This window comes from Gavialis gangeticus, unplaced genomic scaffold (assembly GCF_001723915.1).
Source record: "Gavialis gangeticus isolate Ggan-Ray unplaced genomic scaffold, GavGan_comp1, whole genome shotgun sequence".
Classification (NCBI taxonomy): Eukaryota; Metazoa; Chordata; order Crocodylia; family Gavialidae; genus Gavialis; species Gavialis gangeticus.
This window is the reverse complement of record NW_017728995.1, coordinates 31,494,052-31,512,495: the sequence shown is the minus strand read 5'-3', so window position 1 is coordinate 31,512,495 and position 18,444 is coordinate 31,494,052. Positions and strand designations below refer to the sequence as shown.

The 18,444-nt window shown below is 43.1% G+C and overlaps 1 protein-coding gene across 1 annotated transcript in view; it reads left to right on the top strand.

The window, feature by feature from the left end:
- The window catches only part of FYTTD1 (forty-two-three domain containing 1), a 28,088-nt gene that overhangs the window by 1,901 nt on the left and 7,743 nt on the right, over positions 1-18,444 (top strand). Inside the window, exons 2-8 of the mRNA XM_019503441.1 lie at positions 7,438-7,566; positions 10,043-10,188; positions 11,340-11,452; positions 13,450-13,546; positions 14,227-14,291; positions 15,245-15,319; positions 16,654-16,780. Of these exons, the coding sequence (XP_019358986.1) occupies positions 7,438-7,566; positions 10,043-10,188; positions 11,340-11,452; positions 13,450-13,546; positions 14,227-14,291; positions 15,245-15,319; positions 16,654-16,780 (752 nt within the window). The remainder of the gene's footprint in view (positions 1-7,437; positions 7,567-10,042; positions 10,189-11,339; positions 11,453-13,449; positions 13,547-14,226; positions 14,292-15,244; positions 15,320-16,653; positions 16,781-18,444) is intronic.

Genomic DNA, 18,444 nt, shown 5'->3' with positions numbered 1-18,444 from the left:
GCTGGCTCCTACCCTGGGGGTCTTTAAGAGGAGGCTTGATGCCTACCTAGCTGGGATCATTTGAGCCCAGTTTTTTCTCCTGCCCAGGTGGGGGGTTGAACTTGAAGATCTACAAGGTCCCTTCCGACCCAACTTCTATGATTCAATGAAAACTTGCAATGAAACGGTGTCTTCTCCACTAACCTCACCAGTGTTTTAATATTTACATTGTCTTAATCCCGTTAGTCTGCCTGTGCTCCATACTCTTCCAAGAAAACCAGGCAGACAAGACCTAACTTTCTCCTATAAAAACATTCTTTATTGAAGAGGGGATTATATTGCTTTTATGCCAATGCATAAAAGGGAGCCAAGACCCTATGGGCATGTATACATGTGCTTCAGGACTGGGGGGCACTTCAATTAGAGCGACTTTGAGAGATGCTGTCATTAAAGTACCCAGAGCATCTCATGTATCAGTGTCCCTGCGCTTAAAAATGGTGGCAGGGGCACTTTAAGTAAAGCTTGTAGTTAAATTGCCCCTGCCACCCTTTTTAAGTGCAGGGATGCTGATACATGAGACACTAGAGTCTGTTGGAGTGCAGTAATAGCCATGCTTCAGCACTCGATGTGTGCTCTTAACGTGTTGTAGTTACAGCACATTGAAGCTACTTCACTGGTCGTGTATAGGCACCCTAAGTTTTCCATTCATTTTAAAATACCTGGGTTTCTACAACTTGCTCTGGACAGTTAAGTAGTCTTGGTGAGACACTAACAGACCTGCCCATTTGAATGGCTTGTGAGATGTTGCTCAGAACTGTCCTGGGTACAGAGGTTTTTTTTGCCTTAGTTTGTATATGGTAGGGCACGCTGGTTCACTTCATTTCCACAAACACTGAGCTTAGCAAAGATATTTATTCTGGGTGCTTTGTTCTAGTGTAGTATCGCTTTAGTTTTTTGGGTTTTTTTTTTTTGGAACCAGGTTATCTGATAAGGATGTACTAAGTAGCTATTCTAGGCGTGTCAGTAATAATACCTTACAGAGAAATGGTGATGTGTCATGAATGATGCTGTTTAGACACTATTCTGTTTGTGCTTTCCCTTATCTGGCTTGTTGCTAGGGTAACTTATATTTCTATGGTCCACTAGCTAAAGTTATGTAATTTTTTGTAGGATTGGAATGATCATAAAGCATAAAATCCCACATCTTTCATGTTATAGCACCGTAGTAGTTCCGACCACGCTGATGAACTGTCTGATGCTTATATATTATGGAGCATCAAGTCTGAGGTTAGGCATCGACTTGGTAATTTAGCCTGACTTCCTCTGTTCCATCTGTGATTTTTACCTTTTGTACTCAGGTTGAGGCAGAAGAATGCCCAATGTGTCAGCTAGTGATTAGGGAATGAATGGATTATTCTCCCAAACAAGACAATCATGGTCACTTAAAGTGTATTCTTGGGGAAACTGGCAGCCTCTTCTATGGCAACCAATTGTAGTGTTACAGGTCAGAGTTTGAAACGGCAAGAATCCAGGTTCTGAAAATGTGATGGGGACTAAATGTTTGGGAGGAAATTCCTTTTTTAAAAGCATAGGAATATGAGACCACAAGGGACCTTGATCACCCATTGATGTACCATCCTGTTATACTAACCATTATATATTGAAAGACGGTTATCACATCTTCCCCTCAGTCTTGTCCTGGTTAGATCGAGCAAACAGTCATTCAGCCTTTTCTCATAGGGCATGTTGGCTTCTAATTGTTGTTGGTCTCCTCTGGACCTCTCTAGTTTCATAGATTTCATAGATGTTAGGGCTGGAAGGGACCTTGTGAAATCATCGGGTCCAGCCCTCTGCCCAAGGGGCAGGAAGTCAGCTGGGGTCAGATCATCCCAGCGAGATAACCATCCAAGCGTTTCTTGAAGGTATCCAGAGTAGGTGCTTGCATGACTTCTGGGGGGAATCTATTCCAGACTCCGGAGACTTGGATGGTAAAGAAGTTTTTCCTTGTGCCCATCTAAAACGGTTTTTCAGCACTTTGTGACCATTAGACCTTGTCTTCCCTTGGGGTGCCCCAGTGAACAGATATTCTCCCAGTTCTTGATGTACCCCTCTTAGATACTTATAGGCTGCCACCAAGTCCCCTCCTGAGTCTCTGCTTCTCCAGGCTAAAGAGTCCTATGGCTTTCAGTTTCCCCTCATAAGACCTGTTCTCTTGACTTCTAATCAAGCATGTGGCTCTCCTCTGGATTGTCTCAAGCTTCTCCACATCTTTTCTAAAGTGTGGAGCCCGGAATTGGATGCAGTATTCCAGCTGCGGCCTCACTAAGGCTGAGTGAAAGCACGCCCTACCACAGGGACAGGCAGTTATTTCAGGTGGAGGGCTGCTTACTGAGTTTTGGCAAGCCATCAAGGGCCACATCACAGCCAGCCCAGGGCAGATAAATATTAATTTTCTAAAATTTTTTTGGAGTCCCGTGGGCTGGATAGAATAGCTTGGCAGGCCGCATCTGGCCTGTGGGCCTCATTTTGCCCACCCCTGCCCTGCCATATTCAAACCAAGGCAGTTTGCTCATGTCTGTTCTAAAAGTGTGATGTCCAAAGCTGAATGCAGTATTCCAGCTGAGAATTCACTGGTCCCAAGTAGAGGTGAAGCCACCACTTCTTAGGTACAATACTCCAGTTAATATAAACCAGAATAAAATTTCCCATTTTTTTTCCTCAGCAGTATCACACTGATGAATCGCACTTAGTGTGTGTAGTTCACTAGAAGCCTTAGTCTCTTTTTTGCTGTACTGCTACCTAGCCATTTATTTTTCATTTTGTGTTTCTGCTTCTACTTTCTCCTTCCTAGGTGTAATGCTTGTATTTGTTGAATTTTATCTTGTTAATTTTGGGTCCCCTCTCCAGTTTCCCATTTTAAATACTAATAGTATTTTCCAAAATGCTTGTAAATCCTCACAGGGTGGTATCATCAGCACATTTCTGTAAGCACATGGAAATGTTGGATAGAGCCAGATCTACAACAGACTTCTCTGGGACCTCATTTCAAATGTCCTCTTAGCCTGACCATTGATTGCCAGTCTTTGAGAGTGACCTTATTTTAAAGTTGTATACCCACATTGTTGGGCTTTCATCTAAACCAGTATTTCATTAGTTTATGAGAATATATTATGTTACAGTGTCGAAATATGAGCATATCTCTGGCTTCCCCTGTATCTACTCAGCTCACCACATGGTGTTAGGTGGGGATTGAATAGCAGCCTTCAACTCCTGCAGGGGGATTGCAAAGAGGATGGAGCTGGTTCTCAGTGGGGGCAGATAGCAGGACAAGGAGCAATGGGCTCAAGCTGCAGCAAGGGAAGTTGAGGTTGGATATTAGGAAAAACCTTCTCACTAGGAGGGTGGTGAAACACTGGAACAGGTTACCCAGAGCGGTGGTGGAAGCTCCATCCTTGGAGGTGTTCAAGACCCAGGTAGACAAAGCCTTGGCTGGGATGATGTAGTTGGGGCTAGTCCTGCTTTGAGCAGGGGGTTGGACTAGATGTGACCCCCTGAGATCTCTTCCAACCCTCACTTTTCTATGATTTCTACGAACATGGTCTGTTCTTTATAGCCCATCTCGGCTGTCTTTATTGTGTCATTATCTTCTAAATCCTTACATTGGTAATTTACCTTTCCAGGGGTAGAAGTTAGGCTGACTGTTCTATAATTTACTGAATTCTTCTTTAGAAAGGTTGGGATAATGTTTGCTTTTCTCCAGTCCTGTGGGACCTTTCCTGTCTTCCACAAATTCTCAAAGATACTTGCTAATAATTTTGAGATTCAGGTGGCCAGCACCTCAAGTACTGCAGGGTGAAACATCTGTTTTTAAAACAGATCTAAGGTTCTTGGGTGGTTTTCCTGTTTGGAGAATAAGGTTAATGAAAAGTGTAGAACAAGATGATCTGCTGACCATGGGTGTACTTAACTAACATTGCTTACCAAGTTGTCATTCCTGTGGTCCCCCTGGTACTGTCTAGTATCCAACATTTCCAAAGCTACTAATCGCTTCTGGGCTGCTTGTGGCAGCCCTGGAACATGTGGGGAAATAGCTCATGTTTCTGTCCTTCTTCTTTCCCCAAACCTTTGAGAGCCCTTCCCTTTCACTGTTTCTAGCCCAGCTTAAGGAAGCACAACTAGTTACAAAATAGACAGCTACTATTCTAGTTAGTTCACAGTAAACTATAGTTCAACTAACGTACAAAGCAGACAGCAGAGCTGAAAGATGCTGTGCACGTTAGTGGTGTATGTACTCTACCTGCATTTATGCTGTTTGTCACAGCTGGTGGGTTAACAAGAAACTGGGATTGGTATTATGTTATAGTGAATTATACACATATGTGGTACACACACAAGCAGGGTGTGCTGCATGTCATATTACTACTGTCTCTCCTGGTTAAATATGTGCTTACAATGCTGTGTTATAAAATGTGTGCTGTTAATGTAGTCAAAATCTGTAATATAGAGCCAGTGTTTCTAAAACCTTAACTGGTATTTCCGGGCTTTGTACCATTAACTGTGTTATGTTCTCAGACACTTCATTTGAAACAGATTTCTTGGAAGGCCAGATTCTTCTGGTTGCTTTGTACAATCACCCTCAAAATGTTGGTCTATTTCCAGCTGCTCAAATTGTCTCCAGAAGCTGCTCTTTTAATAGCTGCTACAAATTGCCACATGACTGCTATATGGATATTTAATGCACTCCACAAAGCAACCTGTCTGTAGCACAGAAATATTTGCAGCATGGCACATGAGGCTGTCTTACTGTTTAAGGATAAAGCTTTTTGTATTATAATAGAAACTTGATGTGCTTGGTGAAGCTGCAGTTTAAAGTAGTCATACCTCCAGGAGAATAATAATGGTGTTGTAAAGCAAAAGTCTTTTGAGCATGGTTTCATGTACATCTCTAAATAAGCATTACCATATGCCTATTGATAACTGAGGTGAAGTATACCAGGTAGGACTGCACCGATAAAGATTTTTTGGGCTGATACCAATGGCTGATTTATTAACGAGCCATATCAGCCGATACCGATATGATTGCCGATATGTAGCCTGGCAGCTTAGAGAGAAGCTTCCAGCTGGTAAATCTGTTGGGGGTGGGGTGGGGAGGGAAAGGATGTGGGGTGGCAGATTGAGGCCCCCATGATGAGGGAGGGAGTGAGGCTGGGGCCAGCGCCACCGCCACCTGCCCCAAGAGCAGCCTCGGCCCAGCACCCACTCTGGGAAGAGCCCAGCACTGCCCCTGGCCTCAGCCTGCAGCGGCAGCCTGCCCTTGCCCCATACATTGATCTGGGGGGCACATAATTCCCCATGCCTCCCTAGGGGTGCATGCAGCAGCGGGAGTTGTCCCTCCTTCACCGTGGGGGGCCTCAGTCTGCCCCTCTCTTCTCCACCCCAGACTTACCAGCTAGATGCTGCCCTCCACACTACCAGACTGCAGTCTTGGCTGCACGCATGCTGCAGCTGCACCCAAGCACACAACATTTATCAGCAACATTATGGGCAGCATCAGCCATAGTTTCGTAGTTGGTAGGGTAGGAAGGGACCCGAGCAGATCATAGAATCAAAGAAGTAGGGTCGATCATCAAGTCCGACCCCCTGCCATGGCAGGAAAGAGTACTGGGGTCAAACGACCCCAGCAAGGTGTACGTCTAGCCTCCTCTTGAAGACCTCCAGGGTAGGAGCCAGCACCACTTCTCTTGGAAGTTGGTTCCAGATCCTAGCCGCCCTGACCGTGAAGTGGCGCCTCCTGATATCTAGCCTAAATCTCCCCTCTGCCAGCTTGTGACCGTTATTCCTGGTCACTCCTGGTCATGCTCGGGGGAACAGGGACTCCCCCAATGCCTGCTGGTCCCCTGTGACTAGTTTGTAACAGGCCACTAGATCTCCCTCAGCCTTCTCTTGTGGAGGCTGAACAGGTTCAGGTCCCGTCGCCTCTCCTTGTAGGGCCTGCTTTGCTGCCCCCTGACCATGCAAGTGGCCTCCTCTGGACCCTCTCCATGTTGTCCACATCCCTCTTGAAGTCCCCTTGTGTACAGTTGGGTGCCAAGCCATCTAGTTGCTGTGCAATGATCACTGATGTACAATGATCCCATTGGAGAAGGCATACGATAGGGTTAGACATGGGTATTTGTTCACGGTTTTGGAAAGGATGGGGTTCCCAAAAAGGTACGTAGGATGGGTGAGGGACATGTATTGGGCATTCAGCAGGGTGCTGCTGAAAGGACACTTGGGGGAAAAGATTAAGATTGAAGTGGAGGTAAGGCAGGGGTGCCTCCAGAAGTTCCCTGACTAGGTCCTCACTGACCCTAGGCCTGGGTGCGCCTCCCCTGGGACCTATGGGGGTCCCCATGGGAGGGGGGGGGGTGACCCGGTCCCTGCTCAGAAAAACGGAGGCAAAGAAATTAAGTAGGTTAGCTTTGTCATCTGGTGCAACAACCAGATTTCCTAGCATGTCTTACAGAGGCCCCACATTACCCGGTACCTTCTTTTTACCCCCTATGTATTTATAAAAGGACTTCTTGTTCTTGATCTGGGAAGCTAGTCCCAGTCCCATCTCCGCCTTGGCCTTCCTGACCGCCCCCCTGCAGTCCCAAGCAAACGCAGTATAGTCCTCCCTGGTGATGGTCCCTCCCTTCCATTGGGTGTACGCCTCCCTTTTAGCTAGGACACATTTCTGTATGCTTTTGGTGAGCCTTGGGGGCTTTTGCGCCCTCTTGCCCCCTTTGATCCGTATTGGGATTACCTCCCTTTGGGCTTGGAGATTTGTCTCCTTAAGGAATGACCACTTTTCTTGGACACCCGACTCCCCTCCCTTCCGGGACCTCAGTGCCTCCCTGACTATTCTCCTTAGCTCATTGAAGTCCACTCTCCTGAAGTCCAGGGCTGCTGCCTTGCTGCAGGACTTTGCCACCTTGCGCTGGATGGTGAATTCTAGCAGGCGATGATCATTGTCGCCCAGGTGGTCGAGCATCCACAGACCCCTCACCAGGTCATTGCCCATGACCAGGACTAAATCCAACAAGGCGTCTCCCCTGGTGGGGCTGTGCACCTTCTGGGTTAGATGGACGTCCTGTATCTCAGCTAGGAACCTACATGAACCAAAAAGAGCCGATTGCTGATAATGTCAGTTTTCCTGTTACCGGTGCCAATATGATATGGACTGAGGTATCGGTGTACCTCTAATACCAGGACAATAACGGCACAGGAAAGTTACTGCTATTCACTGGGCTGTGTAAGTTGTTGACTTTTCACTGGATAGCTGAGCTGTAGGTTCTCCAAGAACAATATCTAATGGAAGAGAAATACTTAAGGGAGCCTGCGTACTAGGACTACAGAGTGTAACTCACAGCAAATAATCATGTTATTACCCTTTCAAAATAAGTCTAAAATGCATCATAATTTTTACATTTGCAGATGATATAATTAAATTGAATAAAAAAGAAGAGAGAAAGCAGTATTCCCCACAAATGAGGAGAGGGCTGCAAAACAGAACTCGGCAGTTCAGAATGAAGGGGACCAGGTGGGGAATCCAACAGCAGAAAGGTACGTGCCTTATGAAAGTGCAACCCCCAGTTAATGTGAGTATTGTGTGATGATGCATCACCTGCTAAATTAAAGCCAAGCGGCAACTCTTCTTGTATCTAATGCAAATGTACAAGTTCACTTGTTGGCTTTTTAAGTTAAATATCTTTCAAATAGCGTGGTATAAGTTGGACTTACATATGTGATTCCGGTGTCAATGATTCCATGTGGGATCAGTGTTTGGCAGAAAGGGGCTACCAAACTCCTTCAGGAGTTAAGGACTCTTGCTCATCTCACCAGCTTTTTCTTGGAAGTTGTATTGATGATATTTTGTGAACTATGTCTAGCCCTCTTCTTGGGTGGGGAGAAGAAGGTCTCGCAATAGTCTGTCTTAGGTAAATTAGGAAGTGTGTTTGCAAACCTCTAATACTCATTTTTCTAGATCTAAGCTGCTACGCTCAGAGGGCACTTTTTACACAAGCTCCTGATACACTGCCAGGCGCTCTTAATTAGCAAGCCACACTAATTAAAAGCATGCACACATCACATGCATCAGCAGTATAGGCATGCCTTCATGCTGAGAGAGTGTTTTTTAGTTCAAAGTGCACTTTTTTTTTTAATTCAAAGCGCACTATTTTCTCAGCATGGGGCGTGCTGCGCTGCGCATGCATGTGACACATGAGGCTGCCAGAGCGTGTCAGTTCACGTGCTCCAGTGGACTCAATTAGTCAAATCTGCTCCGATGTGCTGGATTTCCAGCGCGGTGGATCCGGCTTCTTGCATGTGTGTAACTGTCCAGACGTTCTAGCTGCCTAGCAGCCCTATCTCAGGGATGCTGCTATCTGTCTTGCCCTTCTGTGTCTTGTTCCAGCTCTAACCATGTCTGTGTTGAGCCTGCAAAATGAGACTTAATGAAAACTGAGTTCTTTACTCTCCAGAATGCACAAAGGGGATGGTAAAGTATGTCTGAACCAACTGTTCTAGTTCTTTTGTGAATAAACATCTTGTCATGTCTCACTATCAAGCGCACAGTTGTCACAGTAGATCAAAGGTGTGTGAGAAAAACGTGCAGACAGGAAGTGAGAAAGGGACTGGGTTTACAATAGCCATTTAAGCAGACATTGCCACCTAACTTTACTCAAGGTTTCATTACTAATTACCAGTATTTGCAGCAAACAGGATTCATCTGCTCCTAGTTGCTAACCTGACACATGATTTTCACCCTTGCTGAAGTGCTAACTGAATCTTCTGACCTTTAGGGTTTGAAAGGTACCTTTTCAGCCCTTGACAATAAACTATTAAGAAAGGTCCCTTGACTAATCAGAAGTGTGTTGCCTCATCAGAATTTGTGGTGCTAAAATGAATAATGGGGAACTCAAATTATGAACGTATTCGTATAACAGGAATTCACCTGACTAGCAGCTGTCTAAGAAAATTCCAGTGTAAGATACTGGAAATGTTCATACAACTTTTGTTTATGTTATCTTTAACCCCAGAGTGCTTCTTGCTTCAGTGCTTGATTCTTTTCTCAAGTATGTTTTTAGCACAAACAGTGGGATATTGTGTGTGATAAGTGCCAGAACTTAAACTCTTTAGGACACTGGCTTAGTTTTCATACAGAGTTTATCATATTCGGAAAGCTTAAATGCTTCCTCACACATGTGCAGCCCAAATATAAATGGTTTCCTGTTTATATAAATGAGCTCCTGGTAGGCCTGTGCTATTACTAGATTTAGGTAAAGGTGAATACTATTTTTTTTTTCTAAGCTTCTGAGATCTTGAAAAATCATGTTCTTCCCTGGAGGGCTTTTCAAGATTCCTTCTAACTGAAAATGAACCCTGATTCGTTTCATGGTAGTCTTGTCTTGTGCTCTGAACAGTTCTCAAGCATCTCAATATTTCTGCACTGTTGCAATGTACCATATTCCAAGAGTCAGCAAATCTTTTTCTATTCGTGATCAGCTGTGGAAACTAGAAACAGTAATGCTGAGCTCCTTCCTGTTTCAGAGTTGGTTGTCAATGTGCTGCCAAGTTCCTACAGAAGTGAGGGAGTAAGGGGGTGAATAGATAGTTGGAGAGGAGAGTTTAAAAACTCTGTTCATTCTTCAGCTGTCCTTACCCATTCCCAACAGAGAAACATTTTCATACAATATTTTACAAAGTGAGCAAGTGACCTACGTAAAGTGAAGGCTTTTGCCTCTGACTAACGTTCTGGTCCATTCTGCTGGGTAAAAGCTAATTTAACCATGCTGAAACTGGATCAATGAAGTGCACTAAAGCAGTGTGGTCCATATTTGCTCAATTTAAGGTCAGGCCTGACCTTGAAGAACTGACTTATGCGTTGCTATGGGAAATGAAATGAGGCCAATAACTACTGCTTTAAATTTTAAAGTGATAGCCAAGTAACATGCCCTCCATAAATACAATGTGCTGAAAGCCAGAGGCTTTGGTACCTTTTTCTGAAACGGGTCATTAATTTTTATTTTTTCTGTTGTAGGCTATGGTAAAAACCGTTTGGGACGCCGAAAGAAGATAGCTGGGAAGAAGCGTCCCTATGGAGTCATAACTGGCTTGGCAGCCAGGAAAGCACTGGGTGCTCGCAAAGGAATTAGTCCTTTGAACAGACAACCACTTAGTGAGAAGGTAGGAATACAATTCCCATAGCTTGTCCCTACTTGACAATGGGAGGGCTAAATTTAAAACATGACAAAGAGAATACAAGCCAAATGAGTTATCTTAATATAATATAGGGGTATCTGGTAAAAACATCAACTTTTAACTGTGGGATTGCAGATCTTGTTATGATAATTAGTTCCTTTTTTTTGGCGTGGGTGGGGAAACTTCTGAGTGGAATTCTGCTGCTACGATAGTTCTGGCCTTTATCAGGTCACTATTCTAGAACAGTGTAACTTAGTTAATACCATGCTTTCCCCACTCCATTTCTGAGTTCAGAGCTTCAGTTTACAACTACAGGAGTTAGCTTCAGAACATGAAACTTTGTGGCACAAAAAGGCATCTTGGACTAATATTTGAAGTAATGTAAATTGAGGACAGAAGTGTATATCTGGGTGGGAGTAATGCACGTCACAACAGTATGACTCCTTAACGTCTGCACTTTTTTTTTTTAAACCTGTTAAGTTTAGGAACGTGGAATTTATCAAAGTGACTTGGCATTACACTGGATTGGGTTCTAACAAGATTTGGGCAGGAGGAGAGAAGCAAGTTTTAAGGGGCAGAAGAAGTGTGTGCATATGTAATTTGAGGATAAGCTAGAGGAAATTGATGGAAGTGATGTGAAATCTTATGGGAAAGTGTGGTGAAACAGGATTCTCTCAGGGTCCTAGAACTTTTTCATAGATTCATAGATGTTAGGGTCGGAAGGGACCTCGGTAGGTCATCAAGTCCGACCCCCTGCCCTGGGCAGGAAGGAGCACAGGGATCAGATGACCCCAGCTAGGTGTTTGTCCAGTCTCCTTTTGAAGACCCCCAAGTTGGTTGTATTTCTAATGGACTTGTATATTTTCCAAATGTAAACACGTGTTATAAGATCTGGATAAGAAGTTCTAGCTAAACTTGACTCCCTTTTTTTGGTAGAGGAAAGAATACATATACTAGCATTATCTGCATAATGAGGCAGGTCTGATGCAGAGTTCAGTCTTGTGTTTCAATGAACTAATCAATGGGTCACTTAAATCTAAGTAAGTTATTTTGAATAATATTTATGAAAGGGCATCACCTAACAAAAGCCTCTGGAAAACTCTTCAAATAGTTTCTAACTCTTTTCATCTCTAAAGACCCCACAGCGAAACTACCCAGCCTTGAAAAGGAAAACGGCCCTCCAGAGGCAGCCTGACATGCAGAGAAAACAAGTTTCAGCTCTTAGGAGACCTGTCCATTTAAATCGGAGGTGAGCTTTTTCTCAGAGGGCTATGGTGAGATGCTGCTTCTAGGTCTTCCCTTTGACCTGATAGTGAGTTCTGTTTCTAGGACCACTGACTGGACAGCAAGAGATCTGATCTTGAGTGGGATAAAATCCCATGTACTTAATAGCCTTGATCATTTTGAAAGCTGAGCATAGGTTGAATGTTACAAGCAACACATTTGTACACTCATTTGTTGGAGCTGTTCAGAAACTGCATTTTTCATTGTGGTTGGCTCTCTACCTCCATTTACTTACATAGTTGATTTTGTTGAGCAGATGTAATGATTATACACAAATAGCCGACACAGGAAATCTTATATCCTTCTAACTTTGCAAGTGGCAAATCAAGTGACCTGCTCTTGCTGCAAGTTCCTTTAGTTTCTTCCAAAATTATCCATATCTGTTAAAAAGGTTTAGTGGCAGTTTATCTTCTTTTTTTAAAAATTACCATGTAAAAATAAATGTGCATGTTGTAAGCATGAACGCCTGTAGCAACTGGTAAGATTCCTATATGCCATCTAGCTCACTTAAAATTTCATCTTTTGGTACCCTGTGTAAATGAAGATGTTCCCATCTAGAATAGGGTACTAGCAAAGCCTGGGGGTACCTGGCTTAATTCTGTTGAACGCTGTGAAGGTTGTGTTCTATTTTGGGCAAGATTATATAAAGGATTGTCCATCCAGGAACCATATATGGGGAAAACACTCTGGTTTGGGCAAAACAAGATGCAAGCTGGTACTGTGCTGTTTAGTGGAAATTGTAAACAGGCAGACTGAGGTAATGGTTAGGGTTTTTTTAAATTATTAAAACAGTTGTCAGGCCATTTCGTGTAGCAATAAAACAAGGCGCTGTCACTAGCACTTCTCATTAGAAAGAGGAGTTCTCCAGGTGGGAAAACCACCATCTACAGGGAAATCAAACATGATGAAATCAGTTTCTTGTTGCATCATTTTGTCCCTTTCCTGATTTAAACTATTCCTCTGTGAGTTTCGTAGGAGGCAGTTGTTCCTGCAATGATCTCAGAGTAATTCAGCAACATGAATAGCAGTAGGATTCAAAAGGTTTACTGCATTAACACAGTAGTGCTGATCTCACTTCTTTTCAATCCAGGTAAAGTGTTTGGCTTTTTTCACAAATCTGAGCCTTTGATATCAGAATCACAGCTCTTTTGCTGCTAAAAGTGCTCCTTTAACTCAAGAGATAAAGTTCATAATTTAGAAGTTCTTAAGAGGTTTTAGGTTTTGGTAACGTTTCTGTCTTCAGAAATAGATGTGACAGACCACAGTAGCACAGGTGAACAATTTTAGCTTTTTAAATATTGATTATCTTTTGCCTGCAAATTGGCTGTGCCTCAATATTGATGTGTTTAGCCGACTTAAATACATCAATACACTAATCTCTCAGAAGAGTACAAATGGAACTGGGACATATTGCAGAGGCATAGAACTGAGAGCTAGCAGTTATGTTTTGAGTACAACTGAGACACAGATGTAGGCAGACTTTGGCAAACCACTTAATCTCCCTGCTTTGAATTTTCCTTCCCCATCTAATTAGTAGTGTTAGAGGAGTTAACGCTTGCTAAGAGATGTGTATAGTTTTGCTAATGAAGCCACAATTAAGAGGAGAGCTAAATGGGAATAGCGGGAAGGACTGGATGGTCATCTACAGGCTCTTGAATAAATAAATCAACAATCCTATTTCAGTCCTTGGTCTACTCCAGATGAATTTGATTTAGAGCAAAATGTAAGTGTATTAAAATTATTCCTCCCTCATCAGAATAAGCAACACTGAAAGGCTCACTTCCTACATTGTACCATTGCAAGCTTTTTTTCTTTTTTTTTTCTTTTTGTCTTTAGTGATGAATTTGGAAGTGGATATCTTCTCCCTGATTCCTTTTTAATTCATGGTCTTGTTCTGACTTTTCTCTAAAATGAGGCTATCTTCAGGAACTTTAGGTAACTTTTCTTTTCAAAATATTACAGGAGTAACGTACCATCCCCTTTTGCCAGGATTGGAAATAAATTGAATCAGCAGAAAGACACACGTCAAGCAACTTTCCTCTTTAGGAGGGGTCTTAAGGTACAACAAATACTACTTAAAATCAGTGATGTAGATTATGAAGTGACTTCCTAAAGCAGCCTCTGTTTCAATGAATTGGAGTTCTCATGTTGGTACTGAACAAACACATCTGGTGTGTGTTTCTTTCTACTGTGGCATAGAAAACATTTCAGGTTGGCTTGGAACAGGGTGTTTGCCTTCCAGAGAGAAACCTGTTCCTATCGTGCTCTGTTTTGCTGTTTCTGCCCACCCTCAGTGCAGCTGACTTATTCTGAGACCTATTAGTATTTCAGGTTTATGGCGAGTTCTTGTTATTTCATTTTGAAGGTAAATGGTTGAAACTGATGTGGGCTGCTGAAATTGCCTTAATTTGATGGATGGAGCAGCAGTCAGCTTTAGAAATGCCTAACTTAAGTTTTAGAGTTGATTAAAACTTCTGATGTTTGACTTCCAGTTGTTTTGACAAGAGTCAAAGCAAATGTAAAATGGAGAGGGAAAGTTTCCTTCCATTTTTTCCTTTGTGGCCCAGTCCTGTTGGACACTGAGCCCATGCAGAGCTCCACTTAATTCTGAGGGGCTGTGTACAGATGCAGGCTTTATCCTGGCTGAAGATGTTTAGAAACTTGTGTTGTCATGTTCTTAAACTGCAATTTCAAGAAGTGATACATCTCCAAACCCTGTATCTATTGCTGTATTTCCAGGTGCAGGCACAAGTGCAGCCGACAGAAGAACATCTAGATAATCAGCCAGCGAAGAGAACTCGTCAGTAAGTCCTTCATCTAAAAATAAGACAGGAGTGGCCAGTCTGCAGCACGGGTGCCACAAGTGCCATGGGCATACAACACAGCAGCAGAAAGCAGCAGATCAGACAGGGAGCACAGAACAGAAAGCAGAGCAGCAGATTGGATGGGGAAAAGGATCAGAGTGGCACTAGGGGAGGTGTGGGGCTGATTTGTGGCACGCCTGCGCAAAAGGTTGCCCCCACCCCACTGTTCTAAAGCATTATGTGCATCAGTTGGTGCTAAATTCTACTCCTGTTTGTGAAGGTTTCTCTTGTGGGCTTCTGGGTTTTCCATCCTGCTTACTTTCTAAAGCAGTTCTTAAGTAGAGACATTTTCTTGCACAGGATGCAAAAGTGGGATCTCATGCCAGTTCCAGAGCTACAAACTAAGCTCTGTCCTCAGTCCTCCCAGCAATTTGATGTCAGTTAGCACTGCTGTCTACTCCCACTGTAGGCACCACTTCACCTAACTTGAAAGCTCAAAGCTGGTAAACTGCATGATGCATGTTACTCCAGCAATTACAGTTTAAAGGACGAAAAGGATTATGTGCCAGACTTGTAAGAAGGCAATTGGGCATTTGATCAGAAAAGAGTCTGCTTCCCAGGCTCTTCATAGGTAAACAAAAGATGTTGCTGCACGTTATACAGGGAGGAACAGACAGGTCATGTGAAGGCAGCACTGGCCAGTGAATCGCTGATTGTCACACTCTTGGTTTTGATGGAAAGGCCAGGTTGGCCCTGTCTGCAGTAAGCCTTTTCAGAAATCTGCCCTAACTCTAGAGCTAGATAACATGGAGGAGGTAAAGGACTGCTTAGTTTGTTTAGATTTGTAGTGTTATTCCCAACCAGTGTGTTCTGGAACGCTGTTGGGAAAGTGCATTTCACGTGGTTTGCTGGAGTTCCTGTCTGGATAAGTGATTCCTCTGTTTTCAAACTAGATGGCGAACTTCCACCACAAATGGAGGGATTCTGACTGTATCTATTGACAATCCTGGAGCCATTACATCCCTAGTGTGAGTAGAATATTTTGAACACTCTTTTAAGTAAATGTTTTTGGACCCAGTCCTGCAGGCTCTTCACAACTCCTCGTCCCAGTGAATTGAGTGGGAGTTAGGCTGTGATCTTACAGTGCATTTACAGGCAGATCTTGATTGTTTCTCAGCCTGTGGTCACGTAAGCGTTGGGTTTCACTTGAGGCCCCTCAGTTAGGAGCTTGAATTGAAAAGTTTGTGGCAGCTTAAAATTGAGGTGGATGAACTCTTGCTTTCATCCTCAGCTTTCTTGCGGTCTGATCTGGCTGATTTTCCTTCCCCTCCGAGTCAGAACAACCACGGGCCACTCCTACTCCACCTCCTAAGTGTTTAAGTGTGATCCCTTGCTTAAGTCACGAAAAACTGTTGAATAGAAAAGAAAGGAAGGAACTCCTTCTCCTGGCTGTTTTTTTCTTTCCTTCAGTTTCAGGCTAATATGACAGCAGGCTGCAAAAAGTAAATGCAGTTAGGAATTTGATGAAGGTGGACTAGGATGTCACTTAGATACCTAAGAAGTAGTATAGGTTGTGGTCAGCCGGCCTCTGTGGCAGTATCTGAATCTTTGTAGAGATCACAGTGGATTTGAACCTAAAGCAAGTGTTCCTGTGCCCCATGTTGCAAATTTGGTAGAAGATTTGCTGTTGTGATATTTATCCAGGGTCTTTGAGCAAAACTTAAATCGGTGATACCTGCCCTTGGTGAGGAACTCAACCAGGCTTGTTCTTTTGGTAGTCTTCTCTTGTAATAATAGAGTCATAATTCAGGCCAAAAACAGGCAACAGTTTTGATTTGGATTTGAAATTGATCCCAGGCCTTGCAAATGGATGAGCCTATTATCTCTGCGAAGTATCCAAATTTAACACTGCCTCAGAACAATTGCAGCTAATTGAGCTAACTGCCATTTAAGACTACTATGTAAAGGACTGTCTCTGCGTATTTTGATGTGAGGCAAATCTCAGACTAATTGGCCCCAAATTAAATGGGTGTCTGTCTTTAGCCTCGTCCTCAGTGGTACTGGGGGTTTGAAATAAGGCTGAGGTGAAAATGTTCCCTCTCTCGAACTTTTCTAGCCCTTTTAAAAAGGTATTCTTAGTAGTATCATCATTTACATCTTGTTTAAAATCAAGGACTCTTAACTCTTCACTCGATGTTGCACCAATAAATCCTAACTGTACCACTGATAAATTACATGAGCACATGAACATTGTCAGAGGTGGTCTTTTTATCTTACGTTGTCAGATGTGGTAAAGCTCGCTTGTCGTTAGACCAACCCCTCTTTATTCAGTGTGCCATTTTAAAGCAGTCTGTCTTCTCAGTTCCCAGAAGCCGCGACTTGCTCGCACTCCAATGCCCCCATTTTTAATGAAGAGGAATCAAACTGAAGAGAAGAAGATTCCCAAAGGAGTTCCATTGCAGTTTGATATTAACAGCGTTGGAAAGCAGGTAAAAGCTATTTTGTGTTAGTTTTTTGGAGACAGTAAACGCCAGTGAAGAGATGTATCATTCTCACAAACTCAGACCTGTTTAACGACTAAAAAGGAGGGGACTGTTAATCAAGCTTGTTATGTAATCTTGCACACACACCTATGCTTTTGTCTGCTCTCCCATCTGTCAAAAGTCTTATGTGCTGCCTACCTTGCGTAGGATTTCAAATATCTAATAAATCTTTGGTGTTTTTTTAAAGAGTTGATGTCATGGAATGAGGGATAGCAAGTACAAACCACGCTTCTTATTCATGCATGTCATCTGTTTGCAAGACAGATGGCTGTCTCCTAATATTTCCAGCTTCAATTGGCACATTGAAAACAAAGCAACTCTTTAAACAAATTGATAATTCGCAGTTGGAAAACACCATTTGGTGTTTAGTTGCATTTCTTCCTGTGAAGATGTACAACTCCACTGTTACTGTAGACAAAGGGAAAAAAAAACTAATAGACTTGTTCTGGTAAATCTCTTATTTTGGAAAAAAAAAACTGCATGTTTGCATAGTTCCAGGATTTGGGCTTTCTGTATCTAAACAAAGTTGCCAAACCAGATTGCACCACTAGAGAGTGAGAACAGCTGTGTCTGAGTGAAAAAGGAAAACTGAGGGTGGGAGATTCTCATTTAAGACATAAATTCAAAAGATCAGGAAATACAAAAGTAGAAGCTCCAAACACTTTACACATCCAATTACACATGTACATCTTAATTCTACTTTGAAAAAGCACCATTGTGTCGTTGTGGCACTTTGTTTGCCTTTTGGTGTATCTAGATCAGGTTTTTCTTGGTGAATACTCCTCTATTCTGCCCCTGTTACCTGGTATCTGACAGTTGGGCTGAATTTCTTCCTTCTGGGAATAATTCCATGTAATGAGAAGTCAATAGTTGGACTCTGAAAGAACATTAAGGGAAATGCTAGCCACAATGGAATAAGTTACTGAGCCAACTGTGCAGACTCTGAAACAACAAGTTTAGAGCAACGAAAATCTATATCTTTTAAACTGGCAGCTGTGGATTTGAATCCACAAGAAGGAGCAAGTCAGAGTAAAACATCTGCATTCAGTCTTTCTGACCTGAGTTTGTAACTCCTAATCTGAGATTGTCTTGATGTTGTATGAATACCTTGCTATTGATATACCCTTGCTTTTGCCAACCCCCCCCCCTTTTTTTTTTCAATAGATTTCATAGACATTAGGGCTGGAAGGGACCTTGGAAGATCATCAAGTCCAGCCCCCCGCCCCAGGGGCAGGAAGTCAGCTGGGGTCATAGGATCCCAGCAAGATAAGCATCCAAATTTCTCTTGAAGGCGTTCAATGTAGGTGCATGAACCACTTCCAGTGGCAGGCTATTCCAGACCTTGGGGGCTCGGACAGTGAAGAAATTCTTCCTTATGTCTAGCCTGAATCTGTCTTGCTGGAGTTTATAACTGTTAGACCTTGTCATCCCTTGGGGCACTGGTGAACAATCATTCCCCCAGATCCTGGTGAAAACCCCTGATAAACTTATACATGGTCATCAGATCTCCCCTGAGCCTGCGCTTTTCCAGGCTGAAGAGTCCCATAGCTCTCAGCCTGTCGTCGTAAGGTCTGTTTTCCTGACCTCTGATCATGCACATGGCTCTTCTC